The 20,645-nt window shown below is 57.5% G+C and overlaps 1 protein-coding gene across 1 annotated transcript; it reads right to left on the bottom strand.

Moving 5' to 3' along the window:
* Window positions 1–510: 510 nt before the first annotated feature.
* On the bottom strand, window positions 511–14,812 carry GTF3C5 (general transcription factor IIIC subunit 5). Its single transcript, XM_040482766.1, is given in 12 exon segments — window positions 511–1,174; window positions 2,031–2,173; window positions 2,836–2,918; window positions 3,807–3,904; window positions 4,110–4,190; window positions 4,688–4,802; window positions 5,897–6,001; window positions 7,138–7,317; window positions 7,319–7,334; window positions 10,288–10,486; window positions 11,997–12,216; window positions 14,398–14,812. Coding segments are annotated over 12 exon segments (1,542 nt in total). The 5' UTR covers window positions 14,545–14,812; the 3' UTR covers window positions 511–1,019.
* Window positions 14,813–20,645: the final 5,833 nt, after the last annotated feature.

Raw genomic sequence — 20,645 nt, 5'->3', positions numbered from 1 at the left:
CTGGCCAGCTTCTCCTCCAGAAGGCAGGTTCCCAGGACTGGCCACTTTCGGCCAACTGTGAGCCACTGGGGCTCGTGATCTGTCATCCGAGGGGGCTGCCCAGGAGCCTGGTCAGCAGACTGAGGCCTACCGGAGGCACCTGACTTTAGAGTCAAAGTGACTTAGGGACTTGTCACACCAGGTGGCCCGGTCTGCAGGCTGATGGAGGGGGCGACTGGGCGCATGTCTGCAGCACGGTGGCCCGGCCGCCCCACGGCACGGGTGGGAGTGCTCCCCAGGGAGGGCGGCCTCGGCCCCACCAGGAACGCGCACCCCCTCTGGCTACACAGCAGGGAGCTCAGAGGCAACAGGGTCGGTTTCCCCATGAGCCTCTCAAGAACACGCCTGTGAGGAGTAGTAAGGGATCGGCTCGAGGCTGCGGGACCGTCTGCGGCCTGACGCGTACATGCTCACCCGACCTCCAGAGGAAACTCCACTGTGGCTCCGACCCCCCCCACTGAGACACCGAGACTCCTTGGGAAAATGTATTTGATCGGGACGATTCCAGCCGGGCCCCAGGCGGATGGGATCCAAATGCAAGGGCCGTCTTCGCCCGTCTGTGACCGTGGAACAGCTTCCTCACGCCAGGACCGCCATCGGCCATAACCTCCAAGGCAAGAGCAGCGTCTTCAGGCCACATCGTCCCCACCGCCAGCTGTTCTCAACCATAGAGAGGTGGTGGCCATCGGCTCAGCCCATCGGACACCGGGCTGGCTCACGGCTGCACAGAGCCAGGTCACAACCTCTGGAGGTGTCCCCAGGCACCCCGGGCCAGAGGGCATCCCGGAGCAGCAGGTGTCTGGGGCAGATGGGCAGGACCAGGGTCAATGGCACCCAGTGCCGGGGTCCCAGCTTTCCTCTGAGGGGTCTCCTAGGGCCGTTCTGGTTGCTGTGGGCAACACTGGGGAGCCACGGCTTGTCCTGGCACCGTTACCAGTCTCGTCTGACCAAGGAGGCCCAGCCGTGGCTGTAGGTCTACGTCACACGTAGTCCAGAATCTCGGTCTCCATCTCGTTCTCGCTGCCGTCGGACGGCTTGAAGTCCTCCTCCTCCTCCTCCTCGTCCTCGTCTTCCCCAGACTCGTACGTCAGCTGTTCTTTCCCGCCATCAGCCTTGGTCGGGCTGGAGAAGAGAGCTGGGGCCGGGAGACAAGGCCGTGTGTGTCCCAGCACAGGCTTCCCCGGTGTCCCCCAGCCCAGCTACTGGTGCTCCCGGCCTCCAGACCAGCAATCAGGCTCCTGGAGGCCTACTGACACTTATGGGCGGCTGGGCTCAAGCCCTGGGGAAGCCGCTCTGGGGGGGCACGGGGGGCTGGGGGACCGGCACTCTGCAGTTTTACAAGCGCTTCAGGGGAGTATGAGGCCAACGGCTTTGAAAACCACTTCCCCCCGGAGGAGGCTGGGTGGCTTCACCGGTCCAAGGGATCCCGAGAATGCACAGGACATTTTGTGTGAGTGCTTTTCTCTGGGGAGAAGGTCCGCAGCCTCGGGAGGATTCTCCGAGAGGCCGTGTCCCCAAAGGGGCTGAGACCCCTGCTCCCATCAGCTCCGTGGAGCACAGATGGTCTGGGAGGAAGCCGTGCTCACTCTCCCCCGCCCCTCATCACGCCCGCAGACCAGGAGCGCCCACTCCTCTTCCTCACCCCCCCCCCCACACACCCACTGCCCCTGCTCTCCGAGTGCAAGAAGACAGGCCGAACGTGCCCACGCGTGGCTGGAAGAGGGAGGGTGGTGTCAGGGCACAAAGCGGTGGCTCCGATGGCAGCACCAGCCCTGCTCCAGCCCGGTCCTCTGGGCCCGTCTCCTGCCTTAGCCCCCGGGCTGAGCACCGTGACTCCCACCCGTGGAGACCTGGTGGGCAGGCCGGGGGACCGGCTCCTGGCGGGGGGTGGGACGATTCCACCCGGGTGCAATTTCTTGGGGGATGGGTCCGCTGGGGAGACTTGCTCTGTCCCCAGAGCGGGGCATCCCTTTACCCCGATCGGCTCTCACCAGGCCTCTTGGAGCGGATGGTCTGCCGGATCATGAGGGACATGGTGTCCCTCAGGTTGTCACTGGTCTTGGGGAGGCACCAGCCATCTCGCTCTGTGCAGCAGTTCTCGGCCCCGTCGTTGCGGTGAATGATCCTCTGTAACCTGGGGGTCAGGACACGGCGTCTCGGGTGGGCTTTCTGCCCACAGGTGCCGTAAGGGTTTGGCAGCGGTGGGGCCGTGCCTGGAAAAGCAGCACTCGGACGGCCGCGCGGGGGGGCGAGCACAGGACCGAACACCCACGGGACGCTGGACACTCCCAGCCCAGGCCCTTAACCGGCGTGGCCCCCGACCCCAAGGTGCGCACAAAGCGGGATGCGGCCGCGCACGCTCTCCTGTGAGAACCCCCGGCCCTCACCAGATTTCAGGCCGTGTCTGACGTGCTCCCGTCTCTTCCCATCCCAGCTCCCCCCACCCCTTCTTTAAACACCGTAAGAACTGGGTGAAAGGCTTCTGGGATTCTGGTCCGCCGGGAAGGATCAGGCACCGGGTCCTAGACCTCCACAGGGGCAGAGGAGGGAGAGGCCCAAGACTCAACCACAAGACACGTCGGCGCCCAGCCCGGCACCGCAGCTCAGAGGCACAGCCCAGGCGGACCCCAGAAATGGTCCCTGGCAGCCGCCAGGCTGACGCAGGAGCCCCGTGGTGCCCACCGCCCTGGGCGGGGCTTCCCGCCGAGACGGGCCGAGCTGAACAGCTTCGGGACACCTTGGTCCCGAGCCCCGCCCCCCTCACCCTGGCGTCTCAGGGCCGTTTCACGTACGTACTCTTCCACATTCAGGTCACATAACTGGTAGAACATCTGGCGATAGGGCGGCAGGGCCCCCTCCCGGAAGACGTAGACCGAGTCCTGGGGAGAGGACAGGGCGGGAAGGTGGGTCGGAGCTCGCCCCGGCCAGTCCACACCCGGCGGGCCCGGCTCTTCCCCTGGACTCAGGCGGCGCAGACAGGCCAGAGGCCGGGAGTAGGCGCGCAGAGGCTCCGACTCCCCAGGAGGGGTCCCCCGGCCCCCGCGACCATGAGCCGCCTGCGTGGCAGCCGCGGTATGGCGCGGGCTGTCGTGCCAGCTTCGCGGGCCCTCGCGGTGCGCCCCCATTCCTCACCGCCTCCTACCAACCGGTCCCGTTCTGCTGCCCTGCACGCTGCCCGCCCTCTCCCCCTCTGCTGCACGTGCCCCTGGCACGTGTCCCCTACGAGACAGCTGAGCCGAGGCTGGGGGTGCAACTCACAGCAGCCCAAGTGGGCGGGAGGCCCACGGAATCCCACGTCCGGTGAGCCAAGGACCCCGTAAGCCCGTGAGCCCCCCAGAGCGGGGCCAGGTGGTCTGCCGTGGCCCCGCGTGCGTGTGGGCACCCGCCCCACTGGGCCGGTCCAGGTGGCGGCCACGGGCTCACGAAGGGCAGCCACGCACAGCTGCCGGGGTTGCGCTCCCCGCTGACACCGGCCACTGCCTCTTTGCCCAGATGCTCAAGGTCACCGGGGCTGGGCGGCTCACACCCTGAGCTCTCACTGTGCTCCCCAAGGCCATCCTGGAAGCTGGGAGCTGTGCAGAGGCACCAAGTGGGAAGAGCTGCCTCGGTCAAAGCCCCTCCTGGTGGCCTCGACCCGGGAGATGAGAGCATGTGCGAGTGTGTGTGCGCGCGTCTGGCCTGCACGAGGGGGGTGCCTCCTTTCCACGGTCCACCGCACCCCCAACCAGGCAGGCGGATGCTCTCCTTTGGGGCTCAGGGGCTCCCACCTTGAGCTTGTACTTGTTAGAGGTCGATTTCCGCGTGCCACCTGTCCCCGACGGACCCAGGCCCTGCTTCAGGTCGTGCATGGTGACGAGCTGGCTGGCTGCAAGGGGACAGCAACAATACTTTGGAATCCGGGAGGACGTTTCTCCCCACCCCTCCCGGAGCGCTGGCCCCTTGGGAAGCCCCACCGTACCCCACCCCACCCCACCCCACCCCACCCCACCCCAGCATGCTGATGCCCACCTCCCTCAGCGTCTCCGTGAGGGCAAATCAGCCTGATCCACAGGGCGAGCCGGGGCACTTACGCATCTTTTTGACAGTGATGGGGAGGCTGTAGTTGTAGGTGCTGCGCTTGGCCTTGACAGGCATATCACTTGGGGCGTAACCTGCAGACGAGGAAGGGCATGTCGGGTGCATGCGGGTGCAGGGCCCTCCTGGCCATCAGAAGTGGCTTTGCGCTAGTCGCACGCCAGGGTTCGCTGGGGCCGGCTCCTGAGAAGGGGACTCCAGGCCCCCAGGCCCCAGGCCCCAGCGGCCACCCTTACGGCACCGACCACACAGGACCGTGTGCCGGCGCTCTGCGTGCGCTGCCTCACTGCAGGCCTGGGGACCAGGCGGTATAGGGGGCCCGGCCCCCACCGCAGGAACCATAACAGGTGGAGGGACCGAGTGCACGAATAACGACTTTAGCGGCTCGAAGGCCAATGGTGGAGCTGGGACCCAGGCTGGGATCCCCATCTCTCCGCTATTCTGCAGAGATCTCACCCAGGAGGAAAAGACTTTTTTATCTTCGCCATAGGGATACATTCCCATTACAGAAGAGAATGCTGTAGAAAAAGACATTGAGAGAGAGAAAGAAAACCAAGGTGTTAGTAATTTTTACCGTATTTCATTCCACAACGGATTCGGAAGTCAAGGACTTGATAAATTTTGGCATCTGGGTTTTTTCGGGGATCATACCCGTATCGGATCCACAGGCTTCTCCAGGGGCCTGTTATCTGGGGACAAAAGGCGGGAGTGTGGGGTGGGGCCAAGGCTGGTCCCTGGCTCCCTCAGAGATGTAGGCCTGGGGGGACATGAGTTGGGGACACAGCTCCGGACCCCCACCCCGGCTCTGCCGGGTACAGCTCTGTCACCTTGGGCAGGCCACTTGGTCTTCCTGTTCGAGAGGACAGGAGCCCCCTTTTCCATTGTTTCTGTGAGGATTAAATGAGATGATGACCCGGGAGCCTTCACCACGGTGCCTGGCACATAGTAAGTGCCCAATAAATGTTACTGCCATCCTAATGGACAGGATATACTGTCCCCAAACAGTACTCCTGAAGCCCTTATGTCTAGAAAGCCTATGCTAAAAGACAGACAGCCGCTCTCTGAAGTCTGGGGTCCAAGCACAGGAGGGATGAGCCTTCTTCGTGCCCCATCTGTCATCGCCGTTACGGTCACATCTCAGGCTTGCCTCCCAGTGCTCCACGTGGGGACCCTCGGCAGGTAGGACGCCTTCCTCCGGCACCTTTGGCAACCTCAGTAATGACACCTCACCTCCGTGCCCTCCTGGACCGAGTCCAAGGTGGGTCTGCCCCACCCCCACCCCACTCTGCCCGGGTAGAATGAGCCAAGGCTGGGGGCCCTGTGGTTAGGGAGCCTGGTCTCTGCAGCCCAACAGGCTGGGGTCCCAGTGGCTGCGTCACGTGCTGGCTACAGGACCCTGGCACGTCGAGGCACCTGTCTGAGCCTTGGCTCTGCCTCAGAGGAAGAAGGGAATCCTGTTGCCACCCCCCAGGGAAGAACAAAGGATGTAACAGGTACACAGCATTTAACCCAGCCCCTGGTCCTTAGAAGGTTCTCGATGTGAGATCGTTTAAAAGCATACAATCCCTTTATTCAGAAGTTATGCGATTACTCTCTAATCCTAAGATCGCCGAGGGACGGCTAGCATTGCTGAGGAGGCTGTAGGGGACCTGCCTGGGGCTGTAACAGGCCTCCCGGGGGCACCAGGACAGAGCCGCCAGCTTTGCCGTGGCTCTGGGAGGTCACAGCAGAGATCAGGGCAATCCTGGCGGGACCCAAGGTGCCAGGCTGGACAGACACTCACCATGTAATAGGCCACGAAGGGCAGCAGAACCTTGAGCTTGTCAGGGTGGACGCTGATGTTGGCCTTGACAGCGTTACGTGACCAGATGGGACGGATTTCAAACAGCTGGGGGGGGGGGGTCAAGGCAGAGACCGGGATGAACACCAGCAGCCTCCCGCCCCTCCCCCCCACCGGCTCTGCCTCTCCGGACTGGCCCAGCCCCCAGCAGACCCTTTGGGGGAGGAGCTGGCAGACAGCGGCTGCTGACAAGCACACGGCAGCCTTTGGGCCTGGCCGCACCCACTCACTGTCCCTGCCTTCACAGGTGGAGCCCCGCACACCCAGCACAGGTCAGGTGTGGCTGCAGGACCTCCGGACTTCCGTGTCCGGAAATGACCACGAAAGACACGGTCTCTGTCCTCATGCAGCTCACAGGGCAGTGGGGGAGGCAGATGAACAAAGAAGCCAGGGCAGGGCCAAGAGGGGGACACGCCAGTGTTCTGGGACCCCAAGCAGCTCCAGCCTAGAGGGCGGAGCCTGAGCTGGGCTATCGTAAAGGCCGAAGCGGACGGCCGGGCCCAAGAGAGGACCGCAGGAGGCCAGTGTGGCTGGTGCATGGCAGGGCCAGGGCTGGAAGCGCCCTATGCCAGGATGCGGATTGGACTGTGTCCAGAGAACACGGAAGGGCCTCGGACAGTGGTCCCCCAGGTACTGCCTCCAGCGACCAGTGACCCCTAGAAAGGTGTCCACACAGTCTCTTTAAGAAAACAACCCCAAGGGAACAGTCTGCTTAAGCAAGGGAAGAGGTGAGCCTCGGCCAGCAGCAACGTGGTCTCACTGACAACCTGCCGTCTGTGCCTGTAGAGGCAGGAGTGAGAGGCCCCACGGCTCTCCCAGGACCTGCCAGCCAGGGGACGGGCAGAAGGCCACTCGGTCCCCTCCAGCATGCTGGGGATGAAGCACAGGAGGTGCTCCATATGGTTTCTTGCTCCAACGATGCATGAGCAAAAGCTTCCCAAACCCAGGCTCCACTGTGAAGTCACAAGCAGATGATGTACCGATTGCTTAGCGCCCCCAAGGAACCGGCTTGTGCCAGCATGGCTTTGACGTGTGACATCTGGAGGTGAAAAGCTCCCACGTGCTGATGTACCGGTTTTAAAAAGTCAGCACAGCCGAAGGCAAAATGATGAGGGACGGAGGGGGGGCCCAGCCGGGTTCCCGGGGGGGGGGTGGTGGTCCATGCAGAGGCCGCCCGAGCTCACCTTCCTCAGCTCCTCCTCCACCTTCCGGTCCACCGGGTTGGTGGAGATCCTCCTCCACGTCTGCACTGCAGCCTCCAGGGGCCGCACGGGCACCTCGTCCTCTTCAAAGTTGACGAAGATGGCATTGTGGGGGCGCCGGGCCCTGCTCAGGCCGATCAGGTTCTCGCCTGAGACGGGGGGGGTTGTTGTAGCCTTCCCTGGGGCAGAGAGAGCTGGTGTGGGCCCGGGTGCCGAGGAGACCCCAGGCACGGGCCTGACCGGACCAGGCAGGGAGCCCCCCGGGCTGTGACGCCAGCCGCCTGCCCGTCAGGCGGGCAGGGAGGTCAGGGAAAGGCGCGGCCACTCAGGACACGGCTGATCAGCTGTCAGGCAACAGCCACGCTTTTATGATTCGCTTATTTAACCCCAAAACAATTGCACGAGGAAGGAACCAGTTTCCTGCGAGGTAACCGACAGCAGCCAGAAAGCCGCCTGGAGTCAGAGCTCGTGTGGACAGAGCCGGGACTCCCACCCGGGGAGGCTGGCCAGGGGCCCGGTGACGCCTGTCCTGCCTCCCTCCGAAAGAGCACGTTCGGCCCAGAAGCATCTCTGCAACAGGCAGGTGCAGGGAAGACGGACGTTACCGAACTACCATCATACAGCACAGAGGCTGGAAGCGAGTGAGCATTCTAACGCCACGTCTGCTCAGGTCTCTCGTTGGGCACCAGGCCCGGCTGTCGCTGAGGGGGGAGGTCACGAATGTCAAGCCTAGGCGGAAGCAGGGAGAACAGCCTCCAGAAGCCCCACAATCCATCACGAGCTCCAACAGTGACTGCCATCGCATCTGTACCTCACCCCAAACCCCGAGATTCTTCTGAAATGCATTTTAAAGTGGGCCTGGACATCGTAGGTTTTCATTCAGGTGATTGCTATTTTCTACACGAGTACAAACCATCTGTATACTTACAAGGAACAAGGTGATTTTTCACACTGGAAAACACAATTACAAAGACGGGAGCAAGTCTGTGCCTTTTTTTGTAACATGACTCCATTAGGAACCATCCTGAACAGGTACAACATTGCCCGCTCTTCAAGGCTACCCCTCGAGACCCCGACCACTCCCAAGAGGGAAGGCACAGGCGGCGGCTCACTCCAGCCCTGGCAGCCCACCGCCAGAGCACAGCAAGGAGCGGCTGCCCGCCGGGGCCCGTCAGCACAGGGAAAAGACTCCCTGCGAACTTCCTCAAGGACGAGGGACCCCCGTCAGGCCAGCCTTCCTCTGCCCGTCGTCCTGTAGGAAGCCGGACCTCCCTGGACCCACAGAGGGGCCAGCAGGGCAGAAAGATCGATGGGGGCCCTGGGAAGAAAGGCAGGTTCTTTCCATTTGCTGGAAAATCGATAAACCACATGCAGCTAGCCTTCCTCCCTTATCACCCCGTCAGAAGCTTCAGAGCAGCTGCCTACTGGCCCTAGAGGACAGAGGGTGACTCAGCCACTGCCAGCCAGGGCCAGCAGTGCAGAGGGCCTATCCTCTTCTTCTGCGTATTTTGTCCGTCTCTGACTCTGAGAGTAAAATGCTTGTGGGATAAAAATAACCAGAACATTTCAGAAATATGCACATGGTCTCTCCCCTAAAACTCCTGTGCCGAGGACAGCCGACTAGAACACACACACGGAAAACTCCATCATCCCATGTGGAGGGTTGCGGGCCGGGAGGGCGCGGCCGACCCTTTCCGCTTCCACGTTTCTGTCACGTTTTGCCCACCTAACCACCACTTGCTCCTGCGGTCAGGAGGGAGTGCGGGCTACGGATCCAACAGGCCAAGGGCCGCGAAGAGGCTGCCGCGTGGCCCGCTTCTGGCTGGGGAGACTGCGAGCGGACCGGTGCCGGAAGGTGCTGGGGAACATGGAAGGCTCCTCGCTCTGGTGACAGAGCGGCAGGTTCAGCAGGGTCGTGTAAGAAAACAAGCCCCTCCCTGCAGGAGGCACGCAGGGTGCGTTCTCGAGGCCGCGCTGCCGGGCTGGGGCTCGAGCTCGGGCAAGCAGCAGACTGGTGCCAGCCGCTGAAGCTGCTACCGCAGCCCGGCCTCCACTAGACAATTCTCACTACTTTGGGCTATGTCTGGAACTCTCCGTATTTTGTTAAAGGAAGAGAACATACCTTCCCCTTCGGACCAAATCTAGGCCCCTTACCATGGCCCATGAGACTCTCACCCCTACCATGCGCCCAGGCTCACCCTGCGACCACTCTGCATGTGCCAATCCTCTGTTCTAGAACGTTCTCCCCGGATCTTCACCTACCCAGCTGTGTCATCGCCCAGGTCTGTTTCAAATGTCAGCCCCTCTGGGGGCCCCCAGCCCTCAGCCCACTCACTGCCCCTTATGACCCACACCCCTTTGATCTCCTCTGAGACGTGCACCAGGCCACGGGCCCATTGCTCACTCATCATCTGCTTGTGTTCCATCCAGCTCCCGGCCCCGCCCAGCACAGGACCTCCTATGTGCTGTGCTGTTCTCGGCTGACACTGACGCAGGCTCCGAGGAGTGCCCCGGGCCACAACAGGCAGTCAGTGCTTGTTGATGGCAAGAGTTAGTGAGGAAAGAACATTCTCTCACCTTCTAGAGATAACTGCTCTGGGCCCAATCTTCCAGATCTTTCTAGATTTCTATGATCATACCACAGCTTACTTTCATGCTATAGAACGTGCTCCTACGCCTGCTTTCTTCACAGAGCGAGGTACCCTGGGCAAGTGCCACGTCAGTCCACGAGCCTGCTGTCTGAGGCCACGTGATGCTCCCTGGCACAGAAGGGCTGTGATTCCATTAGCCACCTCCCTACAAATGGACTGGTCACTTGCTTATTCTACCAAACTCTGCCAGGCACTCACCCTTCTAAGTGTTTCATGCTTTTGGGGATGGGACTTCAAGGCTGAGGGTGACATCCTGATTCACTCTCCATGGTGCGGGGAGTTCGGAGCGAGGCCTCCAGCTGGGGCACAGTCACCGGCTGCTCTGTGTCTCGAGGCACTGGAGCCACAGGCTTGAGCGAAGCCGGCAGTGCTGGCTGCCTGACCCGCGAGTGGCAGAGGTGAGCCTCAGACCCAGGCCCTGTGACCGCAGGGCCCTTGCTCTGAACCCTGATGCCGTAGTGGGGGTGGGGGTGGGGCTTACCGGTGCTGTGTCTCCGGTCGGTAGAAATAGTCCACCGGGGTGTCCAGCCGAGAGAAGATGGGCGGGGGGATGTAGAGCGGCAGCTCCTGGTGGAAGAAACTCTCCTTCTCAGGCTTTAGCATGAGCACTTTGTCATACATAGACACGCACCTGCCGCCCGCCTCCGTGTGCACAGCCAAGTACTGGAAGTCGGACATTCCTGGAAAGAGAGGGGGCCAGATGGCGGACACCCTCTTACCCCCTCCCAGGAACTGGCAGCTGCTACGCACCCACACCCACGTCTTCTCGGGAGGCGTCGAGGGAGCCGTGCGGTGGGCATTGCCAGGCAACGCTGGCGGGAGCCGAAAGGACACCCTTCCGGAAACTTCTGTGCACTTGACTCCGCGCACCTGGACTCACGCGGAGGAGCTGAGGGCTTATGTGGGACGCGAGGCTACGGTCTGGGTCAGTGCTTCCTGAAACGTAACGTGCACACGCCTCACGGGGGACCCTGCCGAAGGCTGCGGGATGCTGTACCTCCCACGAGCTCCCAGGTGGGGCGGTGCTGCTGTCTGGGACGCACACTGAGCCGAGGGGTGCTGGCTCAAGTACACAGACAGAAGATGAATCACGGAAGACGCTGCCCCGGGAAGGACGGCCCTCTTCGGTGACTACCACGTTCCACCGGAAAGACTGACGTTCAAAACGCCCAACGCAGGGGTCCCAGGCCCTGGTTTCGTTTCTTGCCACTTTCTAGCCCCCTCTTCCTTCTCAATCTTTATTCTGGTCAGATTCTCTCCTAGAACTGCAGCTGCAACCACACACTCCTAAGGCTCGGCCAGTAACCTGCCAAGTGCCTCCTGTGTGCGCGAACCAGCCCCTTCACGGCACCCCTGACGCGGACCCTCCACGAGGGCCTAAGGAACCAGGGCCCCACACTGTTCGGACGAGAGCCCGAGGCTGAGGGAAGCCAAGCTACCCACCCAAACAGACTTGCTGTTCCTTACTTGCCCTCCTCATCCCGTCCCTTACTGCCTCCTCACTGGGGCTCCCTATGGGTAGCAAACTGGATTGAGGGCCCCACGGGACACACCCAATTGGCCAAGAGTCCAAAGAACATGAGGTCCCAAGGGGCTGAGGTGATCTGGGAAGGCTTCAGACAAGAGGCAAGACCGGCAGGGGGTCAAGCCTTAGGGAAGTTTCCAAAACCCTGAGGGTCAAAAATTGGAGGCCTGCTAACCAGCTTTACTTGGCCCTACATAATGGCCTTAAAAATTAAAAGATTACTCATAGAATCGAGCTCTTCTTAAGAATGCAGAAGGTGGAGGGGCGCCTGGGTGGCGCAGTCGGTTAAGCGTCCGACTTCAGCCAGGTCACGATCTCGCGGTCCGTGAGTTCAAGCCCCGCGTCGGGCTCTGGGCTGATGGCTCAGAGCCTGGAGCCTGTTTCCGATTCTGTGTCTCCCTCTCTCTCTCTCTGCCCCTCCCCTGTTCATGCTCTGTCTCTCTCTGTCCCAAAAATAAATAAACGTTGAAAAAAAAAAAAAAAGAATGCAGAATGTGGAACAGCAGTGAGCCCACAGTCCACGGCCTGCACTGTCCCGCTCCGCTCATGCCCCACCCGATTCCTGAGCATATATGGCCCTCTTCACTGTGTGGATGGGCCACAGAGTACCTGCAGGAGTGTGGGCACAGGTCCTGAAATAAGCCAACGCAGTAAGCTGCAGTCACCTTGAAATTTATAAACGGTGGAGATGATGCCAAGCATCTCTATGTCGAAGGTGACCTCGGGGTGGGCCCCAGGACCCGGCACCGCCCTCTGTCGCTTCGTCTTCCTCCTGATCCGCAGCAGCAGGCTGCTGGTACTGAAGCGGTTGGCGCATACCGGGTGGCAGTAAGGGTCCTTGGGCCGGAAGTACAGCTCCAGCCTCTTGGTGGGGTCTGCGTAGATCTGTGGCAAAGGCCAAGGAAGACAGTGAAGCAGTGCCCGCCTAAGCAGCTGGCAGGGAGCTGCTCCTGTCTCAACAAAAGCCTGACGGTGACCCAGCTGACGAGGGAAGGGCCAGGAGGCTGATGTTTCGTTCTGAGCTTTTAGTTCTCAGAAGACCCATTTTTCAAATCCAGGTATCTGTTTTTTATGTAGGAGAGAAAATGAGGATCGTCTCTCCCTTCTGAGAGGCTGGAGTGTTGGAGATAATAACTACCAGTTAAGTGAAGCCATCACCTCGCAGATGCCTGTTTGGTGTGGGCAGTCATGCACCTCTCCCAGCAAGACTGCGGCGGGGGGTGAGGGGGTGTCTTCTCATCCCTGAGTTTACCATGGAGGAACTGAGGTTGGCAGGGGGAGTGGCTTGTCTTGACCTTCCTACTCTAGGAACTACCTGCTCCAAAGGGTCCTGCTATTCAGACTTCCGTGCAAATGTTTCCAAGTCCGAAGGAAATGGAATCAACTAGGAACAAGCACGAGTATGGCTAAGTATCACTCCTCCTTTTGAAGTCTTGGTTCGTTCTCCTTAAAACGAGGTACTAACAGCACCCCCTCGCAGGACTGCTGTATGCAGACATATGCAGCACACTCAGTCTGCTAAGTCATGGTAACCACTCGGCACGTGTCGCCCACATAGGGTAAGAGTAGTGTCAGCTGTGTGCGTATGAAAACACCAATGATGCTCACTGAACCCAGATCATCTGCTCTCTAGTTTGCTGGCTCCCCAACACTAAGGACACAGCCTGGCCCTTAGGAGGTGCTCAGGAAACGTGGAGGGAAAGAAGGTTAAAAGGAGGCCCAACCCTCAGGAATCCCTTCTCGCCAAACACTGGCCTATGAGACCACGAGGCTGGGAATAACCCCAGACATGGATCTGGCAGAGGACGTGCACAAGAAGCACTGACAGAATGAACCAATGACCAGTGTCTTCTCAAAGGCTCTCATTGTAATTGGGTACAAATATCCCTGAGGTTACTGACAGTAAGGATTCTGTCAGTACCACAGTAAAGTCAATAAATCAGGATCAAACAGCAAAACGTGACTAACAGCCTCTATGGCATCCTGTGCTTAATGACAGGTTTTCAATATTCATTAAGGAGGAGGAAGCAGCAGGTAAGAGTTCAGACTTCAGAGGGCAGAAATGCATGAGTTCAAACCCCCACTGCACCACGCGGGAGTTTTTTGACCCAGCTTTTCTTACCTGGTATCTTTATCTGAAAAGTGGGAATAATGGTACCTAACTCCCTGGATTGTTGTGAGGATTCAATCACGCATCTGACAAGTATTTTGGAAGAAGGCACTGTTATGGATGTTAGGACTATGGAAGTAAACAAGAGAGACCAAGTCCTGCTCTCATGCAGTTTACAGTCTCAGAGCCAAGCGACCAAGACGGACAATAAACGCGTTAAAACACAATTTCAGACTGCAATTAACAGATTGAAGGGGCAGGTATGAACTACTAAGGCCACTTTAATTAGGGCAGAGAAGGACTCTCTACAGAAGAGACATGTCAATATTTGGTGCACGGAAAAGCACTTCCCCGGAGCCTTGCACAAGGCAAGAATTCATCCCAGCTCCCTTATTTTCCTGCAGACCTTGAACAAATTGCCTCGGTTTCCTTGTAAAATGCGGACGTCAGTGGCTACTGGGCAGGGTTCTAATTTGGATCCGATGTCAGTAAAGCACCTGGAACTGAGCCTGATACCGAAGAAGTTGCTAGCCATTACTATCTTTAACCCTAACCACACACTTCATCCCCTGTCCCGTTGGCCAGCGGTCTTGATCCGCAGCGCTTGGGTCTTCTCTGAATGAGAACAGGGCAGCCCAGCACACCGCGGGGGCTGCAGCTGAGCTGCGCTCGGGCAGCGCCGCCGAGGCTGCGGCTCCCGGGAGGAGGGGACGGAAAGGACACCCCGCCCCTCTCGGGGTCTCCCGTCGCTCCCGCCACTCCAAGGCAAGTCCCCGCCCACTGGCCGCCCAGCGCCCTGCTCAAGCGCCGTTACCAAGGAAACCACACTTCCCTGGGCGGTCCCTCCCGCCGAGGTCCCGCGACTCCGGGGGGCGGGGGGGGGCCCCCCCCGCGGGGGCCCCGGCCCCCCCCCCCCCCCCCCCCGCGCGATTCCCCCTCCCACCCCAGCTTCTCACCCGGGAGACGCCCTCCTCGCCGCCCAGAGTCGGCAGCATCTTGGACACGTCGCGCACCACGCCTGGGTACTCCACGCACACCATGCGTCGCTCGCGCCGCAGGTCCACGGGGACCGCGGTCCCTGGCCCCGCGTCCGCAGCCGCCATCCCTGCACGTCTGGTCCGGCTCGTCGCGGTCCGGCCCTCCACGCGTTCCTAGGGGCCTCTCGCAGTGGTTCCGCCAAAGAATTGTTCCGGGTTCCCTCGCTGCTCGCGTCTCTCTACATCCCTGGGCTTAGCGAGACTCGAGGCCTCTGGGAGCGAAGGCCCGAGGGGAGGCCCCAAGGTTTCGGGGTGATCGACCGCCTGGTCCTCAATTCTGTGTTTAAAATGATGAGGGTACCCCGAGGGGCGGGACGACGGTTTGCCGCTCCCAGCAACCCAAGTGGGACTCGGACTGTAAGACACCGCCCAGTTCTCGCTTTTAGCCAATGAAGCGTCAGGGGGAAGCCAGCTTCCGCCCCTTCTACTAGCTCTTCGGTTTCACCCAATGAAGAGCCAGAACTGGGCCGGGTCCCCGCCCCTTCCTAGGGCTCCTTCCAATGACGGCTAGGGGGCGGGCCCGAGGCAGACTTCCGGCCCGCCTTCCGGCGACGGACAGTCCCTGCGCTGAGTAGATTTCCGGGCTGGAGCGCGGAGGGGTTTTCGTGGGGTACGGCGCCCGCTCCTGCCGGCTGCTCCGGAGAGGAGTCTCCGGCGGCGGGGGGAGGTGGACCTGGAAGTGCCAACGTGAAGACATTGCGCTTTGAAAGCTCTCCTCACGTCCACGCACAGAAAAACCCCGGAGCTCGGGTCGGAAAGCGGCGTGAAGTCCCTCGTTTCGTAGTTATTAAGCGCCTACCGTGTGCTGGGAACTACTCAGAACCTAACAGAGGAGCGGAGCATGAAGTGAGCGGCCCTGTGGCAGACCCTGAAGCGAGGGGCATGGCCCATTCCAGGAAGTGACAGAGGACAAAACTGTAGGGAGCAGACCGGGGGACATTGAGGGAGGGGTCAGAGGTCGACATATGCCAGACAGAGCCTAAAAATGTGTGCGTCCAACCTGTCGGCTCTTTCTGAGTGCGATGTTGAAGCGTTGAAGGGTTTTATACCGGGAGTGGCTTGATCTGACTTGTGCATGTAAAAGACTCTAGCTGTGGTGTAGACAATGGATCAGAGAGGGCAGAAGCCCGCTCAGATAAACCCACTGAGACGCTGCATAATCCAGGCAAGAGATGCTGCCCGGGGCCAGGGAAGTGGCAGTGAGAATGGGAAGAAGGGGCTGGATTTGCGAATATTAGGAGGAATTAAAAAAAAAAAAAGCAGGGGACCCCTTGGATGTGGGTACCCTAGGTTTCTGAAATGATTCTTAAATCAAACGGAGATTTACTTCATTGCTCTAGAGGATGTAAGGAGGCTGCATCAACGGCTGCAAAGGCCATTAAATGTATTTTAAAAAGAAAAACCTGTAAGCTGTGTGTGAAATATATGTCATTATATTATAATTGGAAGACCCAGCCAGGAGTCCCCTAAAATGAAAGAAAGGCCCCCGCATGTGAGGGCTTGGCAGTCCCTGACCTGCCTCTCTGGCAGGAACTGGTGCGTTTGCTATCACCAAAGAAGATTCAGCGCAGTGAGGCTGGGACAATCCTCCACATTTGTTTCACGCCTTGAGATGCAATTTCCTTCAAGGTTTTCGCGTCCTTTTGTTCTCATTCCATGCTCACCAAGCAGTTTTCTGGTGGTTTGTTCCATTTTCCAGAAGGGAGACGCTAAATGGCATATGGATTGAACCCCTCCCTACAATTGTAAATCAATAAATTGGTGTGTTTTATCAGACTCCCATGCGTTTGGTACCCATGAGTCAATACTGAGTCCTGGCTGGGGAGCCCCTTCTACGGGGAGCCCTGGGCTTGGGAGGGTATTGATTCTGTGTTAGCGAAGGGCATGGAGGGCTTTGGAAAATGTTTTCTGTGGGCCCCCGAATCAATATTCCTTTCCGGGCCGCTGGGTCGGTCTGGGAAGCGCACAGGTGTTTAAACTCCTCTCCAGCGGGGGCTGGATTCTCCCTACGCCCTTAGAATTGGAGAGAAGGAGTAGTGTTCACTTTTGACCACCCGATGGCGACAGAGCGTCCTCGCAGGCAACGTCGCCACCTGGTGGTCATCGGTGCCCATGACACCCGGAAGAAGGGGAAGTGGCCGCCGAAGGAAGAGAGATGGGCTGTGAGCGCAGGGAACAGAGCTTCCCAGGAGTCCTGTGCTGAGCCGCCGGGGTCGGCAGCTTCCGATCACGTCCGACCGCAGGGAGGCCACGCCCCTTCTACACCCTTGCTCGCGCTCCCCAGTCCAGGAATTTCCCCGCACAATCCCACCGCTGCAACCGATGGGGACCCGGGAAGTAGGGTTTATTCAGAGACTTCAGTTTTCTTTTCAGCTGAAAGTGGAACCCACTGTCGCCAGGAGCCTTCCCCTCCCTAGGCAGCTTGTCGTCCCAAAGCAAAGTTAAATACAGGACTGAACTTCAAAGGTCGTTCATAAATGGAGTTTACGTTGCCAAGTTAAATAGTTTCACAAATGTGCCAGGCAGAGGCAAATTTACAATGACACTAATAAAATTTAAATATCAGGGTCTATGGCCGTACCACCCTGAACGGGCGGGATCAGGTCTGATCTTGGAAGCTAAGCAAGGTCGGGCCTGGTTAGCACCCGGATGGGAGACATCAGGGCCCCTCGATTGCAGGTACCTTTTCGCAAGGCTCTGGGAGGTGCCTTATCATTGTGTTCACGTGGGCGTTTGTTTTTATAAAAATTAAAACAGATATTTTAACTGCAATCGGTTAAGACTACTGTCTCTTTCTACCTACCCTGCCCTCCATCCCACTTGCCCTTGTGTTGGGAGGCATTGAAGTGGTCACAGGTACTTAAGGGACTTGAGAAAGGGGAAGTCCCATTGGGAGTACGTTCAGTGTGGATTGCGTGGAATACATATGCGTGGTCCGTAGTCGCATCTGGGTACAGTTCATCTGTCGCCGGCTGTCCTATGTAGGAATGGCTTCCAGGCATACACACTCTAGCACCTTCCGTGACACCTACCTGGTGTGTTGTGATACGAAGGTCCAGGGCCAAAGGTAGTCTAGCAGTCAGAGCCAGAAGCCAGTCTGGAAGATTCCAGCAGAGGAATGGAAAATGTGCAGCCACTGTGGGCGAAAGTATGGCAGGGTCTCAAAAAATTAAATGTCAAATGACCATATAATCCACAATCCCACTTCTGAGTAAATATCCAAAGGAATTAAGTTTTTTAAAGTTTTATTTCTTTTTGAGACAGGCAGGGGCAGAGAGAGAGGAAGACACAGAATCCGAAGGCTCCAGGCTCTGAGTTGTCAGCACAGAGCCTGATGTGGGGCTCGAACTCATGAACCGTGAGATCATGACCTGAGCTGAAGTCGGATGCCTAAGTGACTGAGTCATCCAGGTGCCCCCAAAGGAATTAAAAGCAGAGTCTTGAATGGGGCACCAGGGTGGCTCAGTCAGTTAAGTGTCCGTCTGCCTCTTGATTTCGGCTTAGGTCATGATCTCACGGTTCATGAGTTTGAGCCTTGAATCAGGCTCTGCGCTGACAGAATCCCTGGTTGGGATTCTCTCTCTCCCTCTCTCTCTCTGTTCCTCCCCTGCTCGTGCTCTCTGCCTCTCAAAATAAATAAATAACCTTTAAAGAAAAGAAAAAAAAAAAGCAGAGGGGCTCCTGGGTGGCTCAGTCGGTTGAGCGTCCGACTTCGGCTCAGGTCATAATCTCGCGGTCTGTGGGTTCGAGCCCCGCGTCGGGCTCCGTGCTGACAGCTCGGAGCCTGGAGCCTGCTTCGGATTCTGTGTCTCCCTCTCTGTCCAGCCCTCCCCCATTTGCGGTCTGTCTCTGTCTTTCAAAAATGAATACATGTTAAAATTCTTTTTAAACGTCCAAAATGCAGAAGCAATCCAAGTGTCCATCAACAGATGATGGGTGAGCAAAATGTGGTCCACCCCTACGATGGAACATTAGCCTTAAAAAAGCAAGGAAATTCTGACACGTGCTACAACATAAACGAACCCTGGGAATGTTCTGCCATGTGAAAGAAGCCAGTGACAAAAAGACCAAAGCTGTCTAATTCCACTGACCTGAAGTACCTAGAACAGTCGAGTTCATAGATCCAGAGAGTAGATCATTGGCTGCCGGGGGCTGTAGGAGGAGAGCGAGTGGGGAGCCAGTGTTTCATGGATCCAGGGTTTCAGTTTGCAAGATGAAAAGGTTCTGACGGTGGTGATGGCTGCACAACGCTGTGCGTGTACTTAACGCTACCGAACTGTGCCCTTAAAAATGGTTAAGATGGGGGCATCTGGGTGGGTAAGCGTCCAACTTCAGCTCAGGTCGTGATCTCATGGTTCCTGGGTGCGAGCCCCGCATCGGGCTGTGCACTGACAGTGTAGAGCACTGCTCGGGATGCTCTCTCCCTCTCTCTCTCTCTGTTCCTCCCCAACTCGCACTTTCTCTCTCTGAAAATCAGTAAATAAACTTAAAAACATTTTTTTTTTCAGTGGTGAAGATGGTAACTTTTATGTCGTGTGTGTTTCACTTCACCACATTTAAAAAATGATGGGAGGGGGGCGCCTGGGTGGCGCAGTCGGTTAAGCGTCCGACTTCGGCCAGGTCACGATCTTGCGGTCCGGGAGTTCGAGCCCTGCGTCGGGCTCTGGGCTGATGGCTCGGAGCCTGGAGCCTGTTTCCGATTCTGTGTCTCCCTCTCTCTCTGCCCCTCCCCCGTTCATGCTCTGTCTCTCTCTGTCCCAAAAATAAATAAAAACGTTGAAAAAAAAATTTAAAAAAAAAATGACAGGAGGCAGAGAAGTTGGTTCTCGTCAACACTTAGAGTGGAAGTTCTTTATCAAAATGTGATAATACGGGGGCACCTGGGTGGTGGCTCAGTGGGTTAAGCGCCCAACTTTTGATTTGGGCTTGGGCCATGATCTCAGTTCATGGGTTCGAGCCCCACATCGGGCTCTCTGCCATCAGCACGGATTCCACTTCAGATCCTCTGTTTCCCCCTCTCTCTGCCCCTTCTCCCCAGAATAAATAATAAAATAAATCTTTTAAAATGAAATTCATTGGGACTTGTTTTATGGTCAGCCTTGTGAAGTGTTCCAGGTACATCCAAAAAGAACGTGTCAGGTACGATGTCCTCGATCCTTCCTGGGGCGCATGCGTGCACACGTGTGTGTGAGTCTGCTCAGTCTATAAGAGAAGCGTTACCACCTCCCACTGCAGTCGTGACCTCGCCTATTCTCTCAGATTTGTCAATCTTGCTTTGTTTCTTTCTTTTTCTATTCTTTTTAAGCAGGCTCCACACCCAGCATGTGAGTAGAACTCACAACTCTGAGATCAAGACCCGAGCTGAGATCAGGAGTCTGGCACTCAACTGACCGAGCCAGCCAGGCGCCCCGATTTTGTTTCTAATTGAGGTCCGCGCTGCGGTGTGTATACAAACTTAGCAATGGCCCTGCAGTCGTCCCGAAATGTTTCTCTTCCTCTCTAGGAAGGCCTGAATCGTGTGATACTGACATCACTACAGGAGATGTGTTTTGGTTAGTGTTTCCCTGGTATATATCATTTTCTATCACTTCTGGTCTCTCTGCTTGCTTAGATTTTGTGTGTCTTTGTAAACAGGATGTAGCTCTGGTCTTCCAGTATCCTTGGTCTTTGGACTGGAGTGTTTAATGGTTTTATATTTAATGCAATGCTGATAAATTTGGGTGTACATCTTTTATATTCCTATTTTTTTAATTTGTCCTGCCTGTTCCGTGTCTTCCCGTCCCCTTTCACTTCCTCTTTTATACTCATTATAGTTTATTATTCTGTTTTCCCTCTATTACATAGTTGGGCACACTTTTCCTGGTCACTGTAGAGATTGTGGTGTGAATCCTTGTTCTATGAAAGCCAAACGTAAATTGATACTTTTCCCACTTCCTTAGGAACGCAAAGACCCATTCAGACCCCTCTTGCCTTTTACACTATTGTCATCCCATCGTAATATGCACATATTTTTAATATATTGCATACAAAAATATATAATGTGTTAGTATTCTCTATTGAAAACACATACGTACTTTTAAATCAGCTGTCTGGGGGTATAATTTATATGCAATGAAACCGACCCGGTTTAAGTAGTTCAGTATAGTCACAAATATGCGAATGCAATC

The sequence above is a fragment of the Herpailurus yagouaroundi genome, unplaced genomic scaffold (genome assembly GCF_014898765.1).
Source record: "Herpailurus yagouaroundi ecotype Mexico unplaced genomic scaffold, PumYag 160, whole genome shotgun sequence".
Lineage (NCBI taxonomy): Eukaryota > Metazoa > Chordata > Mammalia > Carnivora > Felidae > Herpailurus > Herpailurus yagouaroundi.
The sequence above is the reverse complement of the archived record's forward strand: the minus strand, read 5'-3'. Positions and strand labels throughout refer to the sequence as shown.